The 20682-nt window shown below is 35.5% G+C and overlaps 1 protein-coding gene across 19 annotated transcripts in view; it reads left to right on the top strand.

The window, feature by feature from the left end:
• Positions 1–20682, top strand: part of CDC42BPA (CDC42 binding protein kinase alpha) — a 299393-nt gene that overhangs the window by 42723 nt on the left and 235988 nt on the right. For all 19 annotated transcript variants that reach the window (XM_070768074.1, XM_070768072.1, XM_070768070.1 and 16 more), the window contains one exon: positions 11571–11662. In XM_070768074.1, coding sequence (XP_070624175.1) covers positions 11571–11662 — 92 coding nt within the window. Of the gene's footprint in view, positions 1–11570; positions 11663–20682 lie in introns of those variants that run through there.

The raw sequence follows: 20682 nt of genomic DNA, 5'->3' as shown, positions 1-20682 counted from the left end.
GGAGAAATATCAGTAACCTCAAATGTGCAGATGATGCCACCGTTATGGCAGAAAGCAAAGAAGAACTAAAGAGACTCTTGATGGAAGTGAAAGAAGAGAGTGAAAAAGCTGACTTAAAACTCAACATTCAGAAAACTAAGATCATGGCATCTGGTTTTATCACGTCATGGCAAATAGATGGGGAAACAGTGGAAACAGTGAGAGACTTTATTTTCTTGGGCTCCAAAATCACTGCAGATGGTGACTGCAGCCATGAAATTAAAAGACGCTTGCTCCTTGGAAGAAAAGCTATGGCCAACCTAGACAACATTTTAAAAAGCAGAGACATTACTTTGCTGATAAAGGTCCATCTAGTCCAAGCTATGGATTTTCCAGTAGTCATGTATGGATGTGAGAGTTGGACTATAAAGAAAGCTGAGTGCCAAAGAATTGTTGCTTTTCAACTGTGGTGTTGGAGAAGACTCCTGAGAGTCCCTTGGACTGCAAGGAGATCCAACCAGTCAATCCTAAAGGAAATCAGTCCTGAACATTCACTGGAAGGACTGATGTTGAAGCTGAAACTCCAAAACTTTGGCCACCTGATGTGAAGAGCTGACTCATTGGTAAAGACCCTGATGCTGGGAAAGATTGAGGTCAGGAGGAGAAGGGGACGACATGGTTGGATGGCGTCACCGACTCAATGGACATGAGTTTGAACGAGCTCCAGGAGTTGGTGATGGACAGGGAAGCCTGGCATGCTTCAGTCCATGGAGTCGCAAAGATTCTGACATGACTGAGCAACTGAACTGACTGATGTAGATAAATGACACAATCTGCAGATTGTAACAGTTTTCTTTCTTCCTTTTCAATGGTTTTGTCTGTTATTTCTTACTACACTGACTTGGACCACTATTACAATGTTAAATAAAACTGATAATAACAATTATTTTAGTGGAAGTCATCCTTTATTTCCTAATTTTATAATTTTATTGATTTATATTTGCTGAGTTTCCATCGCTGTACGAGCTTTTCTCTAGGTGTGGCAAGCAGGGGCTTCTCTGTAGTTGTGGTGTGTGGGCTTCTCATTGCAGTGGTTTGTCTTGTTGCGGAGCACAGGCTCGAAGGCGTATGGGCTTCAATAGTTGAGGCACGTGGGCTTAGTAGTTGCGGCTTCTGGGCTCTAGAGCACAGGCTCAAGAGCTGCATGAACCTAGTTGCTCCATGGCATGTAGGATCTTCGTGAATCAGGGATTGAACCCATGTCCCCTGCAGTAGCAGGTGGGTTCTTTACCAGTAAGTCCCCAGGAAAGCCATATTTCCTAATTTTAAAGAGAACAGTTTTAACATATTACCTGTAAGTTATAGATGCTGTTTGCAACTGCTGCTGTTATTGCTGTCATTTATCAGGCCATAGCAATTTCCTTTTATTCCTCATTTGTTATAAATGTGGTTTTTAAAGTTGCATGAATGGTTGTTTAATTTAATTGAAATGTGTTTGTATAAATATATTGATACATTAATTTTCCTTAAATCTCTTTATGTGTTAAATTATGCTAGTCAGATATTATAGTTTCCTTTCATGCTTGGTATAAGCCCAACCTGGTCATATTATGTTATTTATACATTGCTTGATTCATTTAGTTGGATAATTTGATGAGACTTTTTGCGTCTATGTTTGTGAATCAGTTCAGTTCAGTCACTCAGTTGTGTCCAACTGTTTGCGACCCCATGAACTGCAGCATGCCAGGCTTCCCTGTCCAGCACCAACTCCCAGAGCTCGCTCAAACTCATGTCCATCGAGTTGGTGATGCAATCCAACCATCTCGTCCTCATGAATGTTCATGAATAAGACTGTACTTTTGGCATGAGATTAGGATTATATGAATTGGATAGCTTCTCCTCTTTGTTTATTGTTTTGAAAAATCAGTTTTACTGTGGGAATTATCTCTTATATGTTTGGTTGAATTTGCTTGTAAAGCAGTTCAGGATTGGTATTTTATGTGTGAAAGATTTTAAACTATTGATTCAGTTTACTTGTTGAACAATTCATATTTTCAATTTTTGTCAGTTGCTCTTTTTAGTAACTTGTTCACTTCATTTTCAGATTTATGCCCCGAGTTGTTTATGACATTCTCTTACTATCTGTTTAATATCAGTAGAGTCTGTAGTTTTGTCTAATTTCTCATTTCCAGTGTTGACTTTTCTATACCTTCCTATTTTTTTCCATTTCTTATGTTTTTATTTTACTGTGTTCAGTGATTTGTCCTTTGGCCCTGTTGAGCCTCTCTGTTTTATGCTTATTTTCAAATTAATTTTATTTTTTCCTTCTTTATATTTTTGTTTTCTTCCTTCTAATTTGATTTTATTCTCTTGGTCTGACCTTCTGTGTTGTGTTTTTAACATCTTAAATTTCAGCTTTCCTTCTTTCCCATTATAAATACTGAATGCTTTCCCATCCCAGTTATATTATAGAAGTTTTGATATGTAGTATTTTTATTATTAAGTAGTTCTGAATATTTTCTAGTTACCTAATTAATTTCTTCTTCAAAATTATTTTTGGATTTCAGAGCTTATGGATTTTCCTTGTAGTCTTTTTGTTATTGATTTGTAATTGTGCTTATTGCATATTATTCATAGAATTTTGTTTTTATGTTCCCAATACTTTGAATTTTTGTTGGAGATAGTTTTATGTTTTGCATATTATAGAAATTTGTAGAGGTTCAGTGTGTGTTTGAAAATTAATCCTCCAGCTCTTAGGTGGAGTGTTATACATATGTCACTGAGTACACTAAAAGTACAGTAAAACCTTCTTTGGTCTGCTTGAGCTGTCAGTTACTAAGAGAGTCACAGCCCCCTTTAGGAAGGCGAGTTTGTTCTCTTGTCTGTCAGTTTGGCTTTACATATTTTGAGGTTATGTTATTGAGTGTATACATGTTTAAACTTACTATGTCCTGGTTAAGTTCAGCTGTTTTTTTTTTTTTTAATCCTTAGGTATGACTCCTTTAAATCTCTACTCCACTAGTGCCTCCCCACCTGGTATCTCTTTTGTTGAATTTTTATTGCTGTATTGATTTTGAGGGTGAAGACAGATGGTTAATATTAGCCTCTATTTACTTTTTCTGAAATTTTATGTAAGTTTAGTTAAGAACCTACTAAAACAGAATTTTAGAAAGGATGATCCCATGTAAATATTGTATATTTGGAAAAATGCTTACAAAATATGGAAACTTCCAGCAATATTGGTAAAGAAAAGTAATGAATATAGACTTGAATATATATATTAGTAACTGAAAAGGGATCAAACCTATTCATACAGTAGGGTTTATTTATTTTTAAAATTTTATTTATTTTTGCCTGTGCTGGGTCTTGTTGCTGTGCAGGCTTTTCTCTGGTTGTGGCAAGTGGAGGCTGCTGTCTAGTTTCAGTGCACGGGTTTCTCACGGTGGTGGCTTGTCTTGTTGTGGGGCACAGGCTCTAGGACATGTGAACTTCAACAGTCGCAGCACGTGGACTCAGTATTGCGGTTTGCAGGCTGTAGAGCGCAGGCTCAATAGTTGTGTTGCACAGGATTAGTTGCACTGTGGCGTGTGAGATCTTCCTAGATTGGAGATCAAACCCGTGTCTCCTGCACTGGCAGGCAATTTTTTACCACTGAGCCACCAGGGAAGCCCCTGTATAGTAGGGTTTTATAAAAGAAAAGAGTATTTTGTCACCCTATTCCAGTAAATTTGAAAATTTCAATACAGTGTATAATTTCTGAGAAGAATATAATTAATACAGTTATCACAGGTATAAATAGAAAAATGAAAATGACAGTCTGAAAGAAATCAGAATATCAAAAGTACAACATAATGATGCATGTAAGATGTTTCACTAGCAAGTTTTAGCAGACCGTACAGTCATAGTCTCCTTTGTCTTCTAAAACTTCTTTAGTTTTGTTTTTCACAGTAAGATCTTTAAACAACCTGGAATTATTTCATTTTAGAGAAAAGAAAAGGAGAAGAAGCTACTCAACATATTACATGAGGCTGGTTTATCATTGGTACTAAATCAGATCAAGATAGTAGAGAAAAAAATATAATTGTAAACCAACATTGTTTATAACCACAGATGTAAAATACGTAAGTAAAATGAAAGCAAACCCACTTATTTTTTTTTTTTTTCTTAAATACATTACAGCGACTTCCTGGTGGCCCAGTGGCTAAGACTCTGCCCTCCCAATGCAAGGGTCCCAAGTTCAATCCCTGGTCAGGGAGCATGATTCCACATGCCACAGCTGAGTCTGCATGCTGAAACTAAACAAACAAATAATCATGCATGCTGCAACTAAGACCCAGCACAACCAAAATAAATAAATAATATAAAAATAAATCATAATACAATATTACAAAATTAAAAATACAAAAATTAAAAATACATTATAACCAAGGCAGATTTATCTCAAAGTGTACAAAGATGTATCAACTTCTAAGACCTTTTAAAGTAAAATGCCATGTTAAGAGAAGAGAAAAGAAAACCAAATCTTGTCCACAGAGGTTGTAATTACAGTCCTACCAGTTATTTATGAGAATACCTGTTATTCACACTCTGGAAAATCTTGGTGGTTTCAGGTTCTTTTATTTTTGGCATATTTGGTTGTTAAATAATAGAATATTACTAAGTTTATTTGCATTTCTCTAATTCTTGTATTGTGAACATAATTTTCTCTTTATTCAGTTCAGTTCAGTTCAGTCGCTCAGTCGTGTCCGACTCTTTGCGACCCCATGAATCGCAGCACGCCAGGCCTCCCTGTCTGTCACCAACTCCCAGAGTTCACTCAGACTCATGTCCATCGAGTCAGTGATGCCATCCGGCCATCTCATCCTCTGTCGTCCCCTTCTCCTCCTGCCCCCAATCCCTCCCAGCATCAGAGTCTTTTCCAATGAGTCAACTCTTTGCGTGAGGTGGCCAAAGTACTGGAGTTTCAGCTTTAGCATCATGCTTTCCAAAGAAATCCCAGGGCTGATCTCCTTCCGAATGGACTGGTTGGATCTCCTTGCAGTCCAAGGGACTCTCAAGAGTCTTCTCCAACATCACAGTTCAAAAGCATCAATTCTTTGGCGCTCAGCCTTCTTCACAGTCCAACTCTCACATCCATACATGACCACAGGAAAAATCATAGCCTTGACTAGACGGACCTTTGTTGGCAAAGTAACGTCTCTGCTTTTCAATATCCTGTCTAGGTTAGTCCTAACTTTCCTTCCAGGGAGCAAGCGTCTTTTAATTTCATGGCTGCAGTCACCATCTGCAGTGATTTTGGAGCCCCAAAAAATAAAGTCTCACACTGTTTTCATTGTTTCCCCATCTATTTCCCATTAAGTGATGGGACCAGATGCCATGATCTTAGTTTTCTGAATGTTGAGTTTTAAGCCAACTTTTCCACTCTCCTCTTTCACTTTCCTCAAGAGGCTTTTTAGTCCCTCTTCACTTTCTGCCATAAGGGTGGTGTCATCTGCATATCTGAGGTTATTGATATTTCTCCCGGCAGTCTTGATTCCAGCTTGTGCTTCTTCCAGCCCAGCGTTTCTCATGACGTACTCTGCATATAAGTTAAATAAGCAGGGTGACAATATACAGCCTTGACGTACTCCTTTTCCTATTTGGAACCAGTCTGTTGTTCCATGTCCAGTTCTAACTGTTGCTCCCTGACCTGCATACAAATTTCTCTTCATTAGCCATTTGCATTCAACACATTGAAAAATTGGGATACTTATTGGGATACACTTATTGCATAGTTTGTTTACTTGAGAACAAAGCACTATTTTATTTATCTTTATACCTCTTACATCTTATAAAATGCTCAGCATATAGTGAGTATTCAGAGATACTTTTTGAGTGAATAAATATTGGTAAACTATGAGACTTCTGTAGAAATTTGTGAAACTCATTTTTGAATGTAAATAGAATTGTTTTGTTGTGTCAAAGAAATGGTATTTTTGCTAGCATTTTCCAGGAAATAAAGAATGGACAGAATTATTCTTTTAATTCATGTTGTTAATAATACTACAAGGTGCCATAAAATGTGGATATCTGACTGAATCCTTAATCATACATGATTTAACTACTTATTTGCTTGGTGCTTGCAGAATGTATACTGTTGCATGGAAAGATAATATCATTTATTTTTTGACATATTGTTACTCTTTGTACCTTTGCTAAAGATTGTTTCAGCAACCATTTGCTTACCTGAATTGTATTTCAGATACTTTAGTTTTTTAAAAAAGTTTCTTTTCCTGTTTTATGATAGTGTTTTAGAGGATTGAAATACTTAGATTTCTAACCTTTTAGATAATGTTACCCAGAGGAAGGCATATATAGAATTATTCTTTAACCATAGTTGTCTGTGTTGAATTTGCTGTCTTTGAATTTAGGGTCAGAAAGAAACACAGATAAAGAACGTATCCTCTGCTTGGATTAAGATATTTGGAAATCTTGAGGGGGACTGGGTTATAAAGAGAAGTAGAAGAAACAAAGAACTGTTCAATGTAATGTAAGCTGTGTTGTGATATTTTCCAGCTCTAGATGACAACTTACTTGTCTCCCCTGGCTGGCTCCAGGTCTTTATTTTTAATTTACACATTCTATGTGTACCAATTTTAGCCAAGTATTTCCGATACACTGGTGTAGAAGCAGGGAAAGAGAAGGACACTAGTCTCAAGATTATTGCAGTATATCTTGCCATGGCCTTATAACCCTCCTACACCTTTGTAGTGATGCTTTCTAATGCCCACTTGACTTCACATTCCAGGATGTCTGGCTCTAGGTGAGTGATCACACCATTATGATTATCTTGGTCGTGAAGATCTTTTTTGTACAGTTCTTAGTATTCCTGCCACCTCTTCTTAATATCTATTGCTTCTGTTAGGTCCATACCATTTCTGTCCTTTATCAAGCCCATCTTTGCATGAAATGTTCCCTTGGTATCTCTAATTTTCTTGAAGAGATCTCTAGTCTTTCCCATTCTGTTGTTTTCCTCTTTTCTTTGCATTGATCACTGAAGAAGGCTTTCTTTTCTCTTCTTGCTATTCTTTGGAACTCTGCATTCAGATGTTTATATCTTTCCTTTTCTCCTTTGCTTTTCACTTCTCTTCTTTTCACAGCTATTTGTAAGGCCTCCCCAGACAGCCATTTTGCTTTTTTGCATTTCTTTTCCACGGGGATGGTCTTGATCCCTGTCTCCTGTACAGTGTCACGAACCTCATTCCACAGTTCATCAGGCACTCTATCAGATCTAGGCCCTTAAATCTATTTCTCACTTCTACTGTATAATCATAAGGGATTTGATTTAGGTCATACTTGAATGGTCTAGTGGTTTTCCCTAGTTTCTTCAATTTAAGTCTGAATTTGGCAATAAGGAGTTCATGGTCTGAGCCACAGTCAGCTCCTGGTCTTGTTTTTGCTGACTGTATAGAGCTTCTCCATCGTTGGCTGCAAAGAATATAATCAATCTGATTTCGGTGTTGACTATCTGGTGATGTCCATGTGTAGAGTCTTCTCTTGTGTTGTTGGAAGAGGGTGTTTGCTATGACCAGTGCATTTTCTTGGCAAAACTCTATTAGTCTTTGCCCTGCTTCATTCCGTATTCCATGGCCAAATTTTCTGTTACTCCAGGTATTTCTTGACTTCCTACTTTTGCATTCCAGTCCCCTATAATGAAAAGGACATCTTTTTTGGGTATTAGTTCTAAAAGGTCTTGTAGGTCTTCATAGAACCATTCAACTTCAGCTTCTTCAGCGTTACTGGTTGGGACATAGACTTGGATTACTGTGATATCGAATGGTTTGCCTTGGAAACAAACAAAGATCATTTTGTCGTTTTTGAGATTGCATCCAAGTACTGCATTTCTGACCCTTTTGTTGACCATGATGGCTACTCCATTTCTTCTAAGGGATTCCTGCCCACAGTAGTAGATATAACGGTCATCTGAGTTAAATTCACCCATTCCAGTCCATTTTAGTTTGCTGATTCCTAGAATGTCGACGTTCACTCTTGCCATCTCCTGTTTGACCCTTCCAATTTGCCTTGATTCATGGACCTGACATTCCAGGTTCCTATGCAATATTGCTCTTTACAGCATTGGACCTTGCTTCTATCACCAGTCACATCCACAACGGGGTTTTGTTTTTGCTTTGGCTCCATCCCTTCATTCTTTCTGGAGTTATTTCTCCACTGATCTCCAGTAGCATATTGGGCCCCTACTGACCTGGGGCCCAGTGTGGAATGTGAATTCAAGTGGGCCTTAGAAAGCATCACTACGAACAAAGCTAGTGGAGGTGATGGCATTCCAGTTGAGCTATTCCAAATCCTGAAAGATGATGCTGTGAAAGTGCTGCACTCAATATGCCAGCAAATTTGGAAAACTCAGCAGTGGCCATAGGACTGGAAAAGGTCAGTTTTCATTCCAATCCCAAAGAAAGGCAATGCCAAAGAATGCTCCAACTACCACACAATTGCACTCATCTCACACGCCAGTAAAGTAATGCTCAAAATTCTCCAAGCCAGGCTTCAGCAATATGTGAACCGTGAACTTCCAGATGTTCAAGCTGGTTTTAGAAAAGGCAGAGGAACCAGAGATCAAATTGCCAACATCCGCTCGATCATGGAAAAAGCAAGGGAGTTCCAGAAAAACATCTATTTCTGCTTTATTGACTATGCCAAAGCCTTTGACTATGTGGCTCACAATAAACTGTGGAAAATTCTGAAAGAGATGGAATACCAGACCATCTGACCTGCCTCTTGAGAAATTTGTATGCAGGTCAGGAAGCAAGAGTTAGAACTGGACATGGAACAACAGACTGGTTCCAAATAGGAAGAGGAGTACGTCAAGGCTGTATATTGTCACTCTGTTTATTTAACTTCTGTGCAGAGTACATCATGAGAAACGCTGGGCTACAAGAAGCACAAGCTGGAATCAAGATTGCCGGGAGAAATATCAATAACCTCCGATATGCAGATGACACCACCCTTATGGCAGAAAGTGAAGAGGGACTAAAAAGCCTCTTGATGAAAGTGAAAGTGGAGAGTGAATAAGTTGGCTTAAAGCTCAACATTCAGAAAACAAAGATCATGGCATCTGGTCCCATCACTTCATGGTAAATAGATGGGGAAACAATGGAAACAGTGTGAGACTTTATTTTTTGGGGCTCCAAAACCACTTCAGATGGTGACTGCAGCCATGAAATTAAAAGACGCTTGCTCCTTGGAAGGAAAGTTAGGACCAGCCTAGACAGGATATTCAAAAGCAGAGACATTACTTTGCCAACAAAGGTCCGTCTAGTCAAGGCTGTGGTTTTTCCTGTGGTCATGTATGGATGTGAGAGTTGGACTGTGAAGAAAGCTGAGTGCCGAAGAATTGATGCTTTTGAACTGTGGTGTTGGAGAAGACTCTTGAGAGTCCCTTGGACTGCAAGGAGATCGAATCAGTGCATTCTGAAGGAGATCAGCCCTGGGATTTCTTTGGAAGGAATGATGCTAAAGCTGAAACTCCAGTACTTTGGCCACCTCATGCGAAGAGTTGCCTCACTGGAAAAGACTCTGATGCTGGGAGGGATTGGGGGCAGGAGGAGAAGGGGACAACAGAGGATGAGATGGCCGGATGGCATCACTGACTTGATGGACATGAGTCTGAGTGAACTCCGGGAGTTGGTGATGGACAGGGAGGCCTGGCGTGCTGCGATTCATGGGGTCGCAAAGAGTCGGACATGACTGAGCAACTGAACTGAACTGACTGACGCCTTTGTAAATAATCTACTTGTAAATAAAGTATTCTCGGATTGAAATGATTTATTTCTATTAGGACCCTCAGTGATTTCACAGTCTCACCATTTGTCCAGTCCAGTTTGTTCAAAACTAAGATGTCTTGTTTATTTTATTGAAATGTTAACTCCCTGGCTTTACATCTCTCTCTCACAGTATGAGATCCTTTATACCTTCATTCAGATTTGATCTGTTTATTTGATCTTCATCTTTTCCTGTGTGTGAATTCCAAATAAGAGTTTCAATCTGTATTTCCTTTCCTGACAATCTACAGCAGAAATCTAAACCACTGCAGAAACTTCTATACCAATGCAGAAATCTCTCATAGACTGTGTTCTGCAATGTGGAATACCCCTCTTTTCTAAACTAGTTAGGGCTAAATATCTTAGACCAAAACAAGTGGTAAGGCATTCTGTGTTTCTTTCACTCTTCTAGTGCTTAAATACATACCCTTAATCTTCTACATTCTGGTCTATGGTAGGAAGGAGACAGAGCTATACCCATATATAAAGACTTTTAGTCATATTGACTCCTTTTTGTGTGAGAATAAGGAGGGACATCAGGGGAGGAAAGGTGACAGGTCTAAATTTCTCTCAGAGACAGCAGAACATATAATTTATTTTATAATTTTTTTAAAATTTCAATATATTCCCTATAATTAATAATGTTTAAGTTTCTTGCATGGCATCCAAGGCCATTTCCATTTTCCATTTTCTAGCCCTGATTTCTTTTTTATTGTTACAATTCTATTACAGCAATTATTTATTTACCGTTATTGCCCAAAGTTCACTTCTTGCTTCCCTTAATTTGCAAATATCTCTCCCTTTGCTGGGAATGGGGCTTCCCTGGTGGCTCAGAAGGTAAAGCATCTGCCTGCAGTGTGGGAGACCTGGGTTCAGTTCCTGGGTTGGGAAGATCCCCTGGAGAAGGAAATGGCAACCCACTCTAGTATTCTTGCCTGGAGAATCCCATGGACAGAGAAGCCTGGCAGGCTACAATCCACAGGGTATCAAAGGGTTGGACACGACTGAGCGACTTCACTTTCACTTTGCTGGGAATATCTACAGTGCAAACAGGTGAAGTAGCGAAGTTTACTTAGTCCTCAAGGCCCAGGTCCAAACTTACTCCCTCATTAGTGTTCACGTAAGAGGATTAGGGTTCCATTCTCACTGACCCTGAAGCGCTTTGTGTCTGTCTCTGTTAGAAACTTTGATCACATTATTATGTTATGTGTTTACATACTGTGTAAACAGTCTTTCAGAAAGACTGTGAAGTTCTTGAATGAAGGTACCATATTGTAATTATATTTGTTTAAAACTCCAGTAATTGTCACCATGCTTTGTATAATATCAGCTCTTGCTAAAGGAATGTTAAAAGAAGAAATAAATGAATGAATGTGGCAGAAATTTTGATTTACTGTGTGGGAACTGCTGAATCTCTCTGGTGCCAACATATTTCCTTTTACTCCTTGAATCTTTGTGTTAAAATATATATCTAGCATTGAGTTAGAATACATGGGATGTTTAACATAAGAATATATTGATCTCATTTGTATGTCACTGCTACTTTGTGTTATTTCATATGTTGTTTGGCTTTTAAAAATATGTTTTCCACCAAAAATATAATTCATATGTAAGAAATAAATGAAACATGGAAATTAAAACTATTTCTTCTCAGTATAGTTTCATGGGACTATTAAATACGTCAGCTTAATCCTTAATCATAATGTTTAAGAAATTCTGTTTACATCTAATTTGTATCACATTTCAATAATTGTTATTACGTTTTTGTTTCAGCTAAACCATTTACTTCTAAAGTGAAACAGATGCGATTACATAGAGAAGACTTTGAAATATTAAAGGTGATTGGTCGAGGGGCTTTTGGAGAGGTAAGAGATAAAGATTTTATAGAGATCTGATGTTTGTTTTGCAAGCTATTTTATACAGTCTTTGAAAGAATTTAATGAAATATTATTTACTTGCTTTTGTAATTGATACTATTGATCAGAAATCATTAAATTTTGAATGAAATCTTTCTACATGGATTTTTTTCCCAGTATACTTCTATTTTTTATATGTTATTGAAGTTTGAGTATGTGGACTCTTCTGTTTGTCTGTTTGTCTCTCTTGTGTCAATAGTACACTGCCTTAAATTAACTTTAGTTTGAGAAGTCTTAATATCTGGTAGTGTATTTACTGTAACTACTTCTCTCTTTGCCTCCCTTGTTAACCCTTTATATTTTCATATAATTTGGAATAAATGTTTCAGTTTGTACTTACTCTTGAAAATCCACATCTACACTCAGCACTCACATATCTGGAATTTTGATGAGGATTGCACTTAACTAGAGATTACTTTGAAGTTAATTTACATCTTAATAATATTGAGTCAACCAATCCATGAACATAGTATGTTCCTTCATTTATTTAGGGCTTTATAAATTTAACCCATGAATTATTTGTAGTTTTCATTCAGTAGAGATAATTTATGCGTTTTTCAGCAGATTTAGTCCTAGGTATGTTATATTCTTCATGCTGTTTTAATTAGATTGTTTAAGTTTTATTTTCTAATTGTTTTTACTAGTGGTTAGAACTACAATTGAATCTTGTTTATTGACTTCATACTCAGCAACCTAGCTAATTGTACTTTTAAAATCATGAATTGTGTTGGCTTTTAATCAGTGCTTTATCAGCATCTTTCGAGACATGGCTTTTCTCCTTAATTAGTTGAGTTACATTGATGTATTTTCAAATGTGAAACTAACTTTGCATTTCTAAAATAAGCCAGCTTTGTTGGGATATATTATCCTTTTAATTTACTGCTGGACTTGGTTTACTATTAGTGTGTGTGTTTTGGATCTTTAACAGGAATTGGCCTGACATTTTCCTGCTTACCACATCCTGATCAGATTTTGGTATCTTGGTTATACTGGCCTCATAAAAAGAAGGAGGTGTTTCCTCTTTTATTGTTCCATAGAAGAGTTTGAGAAGAATATTATTTCTTCCTTAAATGCTTAGAAGATTTCATTGGTGAAGCCATTTGAGCCTGGAGGTTCCTGTAGAGAGAGTTTCAAATTATGTATTCGTTTAAAAAAATTGAATTGGACTATGCGGATTTCCTGCATAGGTGTGTCAGTTTTGCTAGGTTCATCCATGTCACCTAATTTTTCAAATTTATTACTGAATTGGTCATTAGCACTTCTCATTTTTTTCATTTGTTATGCTTTGAGGTTTATCAGTTCTGTTATTTTTTTCAGTGAATTAACTTTTGCCCTTTGAATTTTCCTATACTAGATTTGTTTTCTGTTTCATTAGTTTTTGCTCTTAAAATATTCTCTGTCTTTGGTTTTAACTTGCTGTTCTTTTTCTAACTTGTGGAGATAGAGCATTAATTTCTAGCTCTTTTCTATACTTTTTCCTCTAAGCAACTTTAGCTATAGCCAAGTTTTGATGTGTCATATTTTCATTATAATTTTCCTTAAAATACAGTGTAATTTCCAATGTGATTACAGATTTCTCTAGTGGATTTTTTTTTTAATCTTTGGTTTTAGAAGTTTATTTCTCAGTCTCTACTTGGTGCATTTTAGTTATATTTCTGCTTCTGAGTGATAATTTAATTCTAGAGCAGTCAGGGAGTATGCACTGTGTACCTTCACATCTTTGAAATTTGCTGTCTGGTGTTCTATAAATATCAGGTGAAAGATATTAATCTTGTTTAAATCTTCCATATCCTTAGTGTTTTTCCTGCTTGTTGCTTCATTTCCTGAGAGAGGATTTGCTTATTTCTTTTTTATTTTATTTCTTTCAGTTTTCATCGATAGCAGATAAACATTATTATATCTTCCTAGTTATTAACTCTTTTATCAGGATGTAATGATACCTGTTATCTCTAAGTAATAAAGTTAAACTTTACTTCATCTGATATTAGTTGAATGATTCCAGCTCTTTTTATTAGTCTTCTACATTAAACATCTTATTCCACCCTTGTAGTTTTAGTTTTCTATAACCTTGCATGTTTACCATTTAATAAAATATAGTTTTTGGTTTTTAATTTGGTCTGATAAATTTCTTATCTTTAATTGGAGTATAGTCAGTTGGCATTTAAATATAATTACATTATTCTTATTTGTTTTCTATTTGTCTTGCACATTTAGTATTATCTTTCAATTCTTGGGTTAACTGAGTATTTTAAATTATTCTTTCCCCCTTCTATTAATTTCTTAGCTGCACCTTCTTTTATTGGTTTCCTGAGATTACTTCTTCTGTTCTTAGTAAATTTGTATTGAGTGGCCAAAAGTTTGTTTGGGTTTTTCCAGAACATCTCACAAAAAAACCTGAATGAACTTTTGGCCAATCCAATATTTTGCCATTTCCCATTTTTTATTTTTTGTCATTATTGTCTTTTAGCTCTACATGTATTTGAAACCCCCCAAAATATGATTATACTGTCCCTCTTCATTTTAGATTTACCCATGTATTTACAGTTTTTTACTCTTCGCATTCACATATTTATTTATATTTATATATTTGTTTTTGATTGGCATTTCCTTTTGACTTAAAAATGTCCTTTAGTAATATTTTGCCAGGTCTGCTGAGATAAATTATCTGCCATTTTTTTTCTGAAAATACATTTATTTTGAGGTATTAACAAATTTGTGTTATATACATACTTAGCTCAGTGAATTTGTACATTTGCATGAACTTCTGTAACCTTTATGTTGATCAAAATAGGCTTCTATTCCTGCATCTCTGTGAATAACCACCTTCTCAGTAACCATCTATTCTGACTTCTATAATTATAGGTTTATTTTGCCTGTTTTTGAATGCTATACTAGTGGAATTATATAATGTATATATATATTTCTTTCGTTTCTGGCTTCTTTTGCTCAGTATTATGCTTATATAATTCACTTTTGTTTTTTATTGATCCACAATATTCCTCTGTATGAATATACTGCTGCTGCTGCTGCTAAGTCGCTTCAGTCGTGTCTGACTCTGTGCAACCCCATGGACTGCAACCCACCAGGCTCCTCTGTCCATGGGATTCTCCAGGCAAGAACAATGGAGTGGGTTGCCATTTCCTCCTCCAGTGCGTCAAAATGAAGTCGCTCAGTCGTGTCCGACTCTTAGCGACCCCATGGACTGCAGCCTACCAGGCTCCTCCGTCCATGGGATTTTCCAGGCAAGAGTACTGGAGTGGGGTGCCATTGCCTTCTCCAATGAATATACTACAAGTACTCAAATTTATTTTTGACCATTGTTATTAATGTTGTTATGGATGTTCATATACATGTTTTTTGGGAGACAGAAGCATTCATCTCTGTTTGCTATAACCCTAGTAGAATTTGGGTCACATGGTAGGCATATTTAGATTTAGTTGGTAGTGCCAAATAATATCCCAGTTGGTTAGGTCAGATTATACTCCCGCCAACAATGTGTGAAGGTCCCAGTTGCTTCACAACATCACCAGCAGTTGGGTCACTTTTTAGACTTCAGACATTTTTTTGGTGGATGAGTAGTGGTATTGATTGTGATTTCATTTTATATTTCCTGATAACATTTAAAGTTGAGCCTATTTTCATATCACTTCATGTAACTTGGACATCCTTTTTCATAAAGTGCACATTTGGGGCCTGGGGGAGTGGGAACAGGTGACTTATTGGTATATTCTGGATACAAGTTCTTTGTTAGAGGGGTGTGTGTGTGTGTGTGTGTGCACGCGTGCACGTGTGCGCACGCATGCTCATGTATTAAACAAAATCTCTTCCTGTCTGTGGCTTGACTTTTCTCTGTATAGATGCTTTTATTGAAGAAAAGATTTTAATTTTGGTGAAATCCATTTAATTAAGCTTTTCTTTATGATTAGTGTTTTTTTGTATTTGTTAAATTTTTTCTACCCTGAAAGTCATGAAGATGTTTCCTGTTATATAATCTATAAAAAATCTTTTTCATTTAGGTCTATGATCCATCTGGCATTATTTTGTGTCTTGTGAGGTATAGTCAAGGTTCATTTTATTCTTTGTGGATTTCACAGCATCATTTATTTAAAGACTACTTTTCTACATTTGACTGCAAAGGAACTTCTGTTGGTCAGGTGTTATGTGTGATACTTTTATTAATTTTTAATAGTTTTTAATGTAGAATTTTTGTTCGTGTTTCATTAAATTTATTTTTGGGTCTTTGATGTTTATTGATGAACCTATAACTGCTGCTAGACTAGAACTACAATTAATTTTTGTGTATTGATCTTGTATTTAAATATCTTGATGTATTAACTAAGCCTAGTGTATTTATAAATTAAAAAAAAGTTTCATGTGCATAGTCATACCATTTCCAAATAATGACAGCTGTTTTCTTTCTTTCATTTTTCCTTTTATTTCTTTTTACGTATTATTGCAATAGAGAATATTTTTGCTTAAAACATTGAATTCAGTTGTTGAAAATAAATTTTTGTGTGGTTTGTAATTCAGGGGTAAGTATGAAGTTTGCTGCAGCTTTTTTTTTTTTAATTGTTACTCTTTTTAGGTTAAGGATGTACTCTTTTTTAGGTGAAGGAAGTTTTCCTTGCAATTCTAGTCTGTTGAGAGCTTTTACCATGCATTAGAGTTAACTTTTGTCAAAAGGTTTTCTGTATCTCTTTTGATTCCTGATTTAACTTCTATATTTGGTTAATGTGGAAGTAATATTGATTAATTTTTAAATATACCAATAGTGGATTGCTATATAAATCTGGTTGTTCCTGATGTATTCTTTTAGTATATTGTTGGTTTTGATTTGCTAATATTTTGTTTTCCATTTTTTGTTATGTCCATGAAAAAGATTGGCCTTTAATTTATCTATCTTTTAATTTCCTTATATTTTAAAAATTATGCATATCTCTTAAGACAATTTGGGAGTTATTCACATATTATCAATTTTCTGAGTTTGTTTAAGATTATTGCTATTTCTTTATATGTTTGAAAGTATTCTCTAGTGAAGCCATCTAGACTAGGAGTGCAGTTTCTTTTGGTTGTTTGTTTATATCTTTGGAGGTAAATTTTATATGTGTTGAAATACACTAGTTGTATTATGTACAATTCTATGAGTTTTGACAAATGGATTCCCCTTTCTCAAGATACAGAATGTTTCTGTCACTCTAAGAAGTTCCATTTCCTGTTAGTTTCCCGTAACTTCTGTCAAGTGGCAACCACTGTTCTAAATTTTAACCATGCATTAGTGTTGACCATTTGAAAATTTCATGTAAATGAAAATCATACCATATATAATCTTTTGTGTCTGGCTTCCTTTGCTCAGAATCATGTCTGTGAGATTCATTCTTGTGATCAAATGTAGTAATACTTTTTACTGCTGATTAGTGCACTGCTTTTTTAGTATACCATAGTTTATTCTTCTATTGATAAACAATTGCATAGTTTCTCATTTTTGGTTGTTAGGATTAAAACTGAAGTGAATATTCGTGTACAAGTTTTACAGAACTGTGTATTCATTTTTCTTGGATAAATAATGGATTGGAACTGCTGTGTTAAGTAGTAGATGCATATTTAAATTGAAAAGAAACTACCACATTTTTTTTCTAATAGGGTTGTACCATTTTATATTCCTATCAGTTCTGTGTTCTCACCAGTATTTTTTGTTGTTGTCGTTAGTCTTTTAAATTTTAGTCATTCTAATGGATGTGTAATAGTGTCTTATGGGTAAATTGCATTGTTATGTGGATTTGTGTTATATAAAAACAGAATGATGAATTTTTGTGTTATATCTTCCTTTGTGAAGTATATGTTCAGATATTTTGTTCAGTGAAAAAAATGAGGTATTTGTGTCATTAAGTTGTAAGAATTCTTTATATTTTATATTTATAAATGTCTTTTGTCAGATAAATATTTTGTCAGTATTTTCTCAAAGGCTGCATAAATTTCCTGTTAATTTTCTTAAAAATGTCTTTTGATGAGCAGAAGTTAGGTTTAATTTTACCAATTTTTTTCCTTTATGGTTATTTTTTTCCTGTGTTCTTTGTAATAAATCCTTATTTATATCCAGGTCACAGAGATATTTACGTATGTCTTTCCCTAAAACCATTGTAGTTTTAGCTCTTATGTTTAGATTGGTGATTCATTTCAGATTAATTCAGGTCTGATATGAGATAAGGATCGAGGTTAATTTTTTTCCATGTGGCTATCCACATGGCACATGGCAGTTGTTTCAGCACCATTTGTTGAAAAGGCTGTTTCTCCTCAATGAATTACTTCAGTTCCTTTGTCAAAAATGTCAGTTGACCATAAGAATGTTGATCTGATTTTCCTCTTTCTATTCTACTTCATCAATATCTTTTTCTATCCTTATGTCAGTACCACACAATCTTGATTTGTAGGTTTATACTGTAGAGTTGAGTGTTTGTTTTAACTGAGGACTTTTCCATTATTATATAAATGTTAGAAATCAGTGTGTCAGTTTCCATAAAAACTTACTGGTATTGAAATTGAGTTTACATTCAATTTGTAGATTAATATTGAGAGGACTGACATCTTAATCTTGAGTCTACTAGTTAGTCCATGATCATGGCAGTTTTCTTTGTCTTTTAACTTTTTTAAAGAGTATTTTGTAATTTTTGTGTATAGATCTTGTTTATAATTTGTTAAATTTATTGCTAAAATTTTTATGTTTTTTGATGCTAATGTAAATGATATTTAAAAATTTATATTTCACATAGTATGCTCTTAGTGTGTAGATATACCACTCATTTTTGTATCTGACTTTATTTTCTAAATTCATTTATTATTTTTTAAATAGTTTTTTGGTTTTTTTGGTTGCTACTTTCTTAGTTGTTCCCTGCAAACAACCATATTATCTGAGAATAGGAATAGTATCCTTTTCACTTTCTAGAGTTTGTGTTCTATTTCTCTATTTTGACTTATTATACTAATTCAGACCTCTAATATAATGTTGAATGGGTATCTTGAGGGTACATGGTCATACTTATTTCTGAATTCAAGGAGATAGGATTTAGTGTTTGACTAGTAAGTATGATGTTAATTATATGTGTTTTTGAAGGTACCCTTTATCTGATTAAAGAAATTAACTTCTATTATTAGTTTGCTGAGGATTTAGTAGTCATGCGGATTTACTCTTTTATTCTGTTAATTTGGTGGATTAATTTGATGGATTTTTAAAATAGGCTTTGTTTTTTTAGAGTAGTTTTAGGTCCATGGCAAGACTGAGCACAAAGTACAAAAATTCTTTGTATACTCCTTTCCCTTGCACATGTGCAGCCTCTCTCATTATCAGCCTACCACACAAGAATGATATATTTATTATAACTGTTGAATCTACATGGACATATCATAAGGTATAGTCTATAGTTTACATTAGGCTTCACTTTTGGTGTTATACATTAGAAAAATGTATAGTTACATTTATCCAACATTTTAGTATAATACATAATAGTTTTTCACTGCCTTAAAAATCCTCTGTGCTCTGCCTATCCATCTCTTCCCGCTCCTAACCTCTGATCACCACTGATCTGTTTCCTGCCTTCATAGTTTTGCCTTTTCCCAAATGTCATAAACTTGAAATTATACAGTATATAGCTTTTTCAGATTGGCTTCTTCCATGTAATAATAGTCATTTTAAGTTTCCTTTGTGTCTATATATTGCTCGATGGCGCCTTTCTTTTTAGCACCAGGGAATATTTCATTGTTTGAATGTACCACTGCTTATTTATCCTTTCACCTACTGAAGGACATCGTTGTTTTTTACCAAGTTTTGGTAATTATGAACAAAGCTGCTATAAACAGTCATGTGCAAGTTGTTGTGTGGACATCAACTTTCAGTTCGTTTGCCTAAATACCAAGAAACAGAATTGCTGAATCATATGTTTAAGAGCATTATTTAAGTTTTGTAAGAAAGCACCAAACAGTCAACCAAAGTGGCTGTACCATTTTGCATTCCCACCAGCAGTGATTGAGAGTTCCTGTCGCTCCACATGCTCACCATCATTTAGCAGTTGTCAGTATTTTGAATTTTGGTCATTCTAATGGATGTGTAGTGGCATCTTATTGTTTTAATTTGTAGTTCCCTAGAGGATGTTTGGCAACCCACTCCATTGTTCTTGCCTGGAGAATCCCAGGGATGGGGGAGCCTGGTGGGCTGCCGTCTATGGGGTCGCACAGAGTCGGAGACGACTGAAGTGACTTAGCAGCAGCAGAGGATGTTGAGCATCTTTTCATGTGCTTATTTATCATCTGTATATCTTCTTTGGTAAAGCATATATTAAGATCTTTAATCTTTTAACAGGATGGTTTGTTTTCTTATTGTGAAACTTTAAGAGATTTTTTTATGCTACATTTTAGATAATAATCCTTCATCAGATATCTTTTGCAAATATTTTTTTCGCAAGGCTTGTTTCTTATGCTTTTGACAGTGTCCTTCACAGAGCGGAAGTTTTTAAATGAAGCCCAACTTATCAATTATTTCTTTCATGAATTATGCCTTTGATGTTATGTAGATTGATTTTCAAATATTAAATTACTCCCTAGGATAAGCTCCATTTGGTCATGACTTACTGTCCTTTGTGGCTTCCCTGTGCCTCAGCTAGTAAAGAATCCGCCTGGGAGACCTGGGTTCGATCTCTGGGTTGGAAAGATCCCCTGGAGAAGGGAACAGTTACCCACTCCAGTATTCTGGCCTGGAGAATTCCATGGACTGTATAGTCCCTGGGGTCACAGAGAGTCGGACACGACTGAGTGACTTTCACTTTCACTACTGTCCTTTTGAGATAATTGATTTATTCAGTTCCTTGATATTTTCTTAAGTGTTTACATGTCTATATTCAGGGGAAATAAAGTGAAAGTGAAAGTTGCTCGGTTGTGTCCAACTCTTTGCAACCCCATGGACTGTAACTCATCAGGCTCCT

This window comes from Bos indicus, chromosome 16 (assembly GCF_029378745.1).
Source record: "Bos indicus isolate NIAB-ARS_2022 breed Sahiwal x Tharparkar chromosome 16, NIAB-ARS_B.indTharparkar_mat_pri_1.0, whole genome shotgun sequence".
Taxonomy (NCBI): Eukaryota; Metazoa; Chordata; class Mammalia; order Artiodactyla; family Bovidae; genus Bos; species Bos indicus.
Note: the sequence above shows the minus strand (reverse complement) of the source record. Positions and strands in the feature narration are given on the sequence as shown.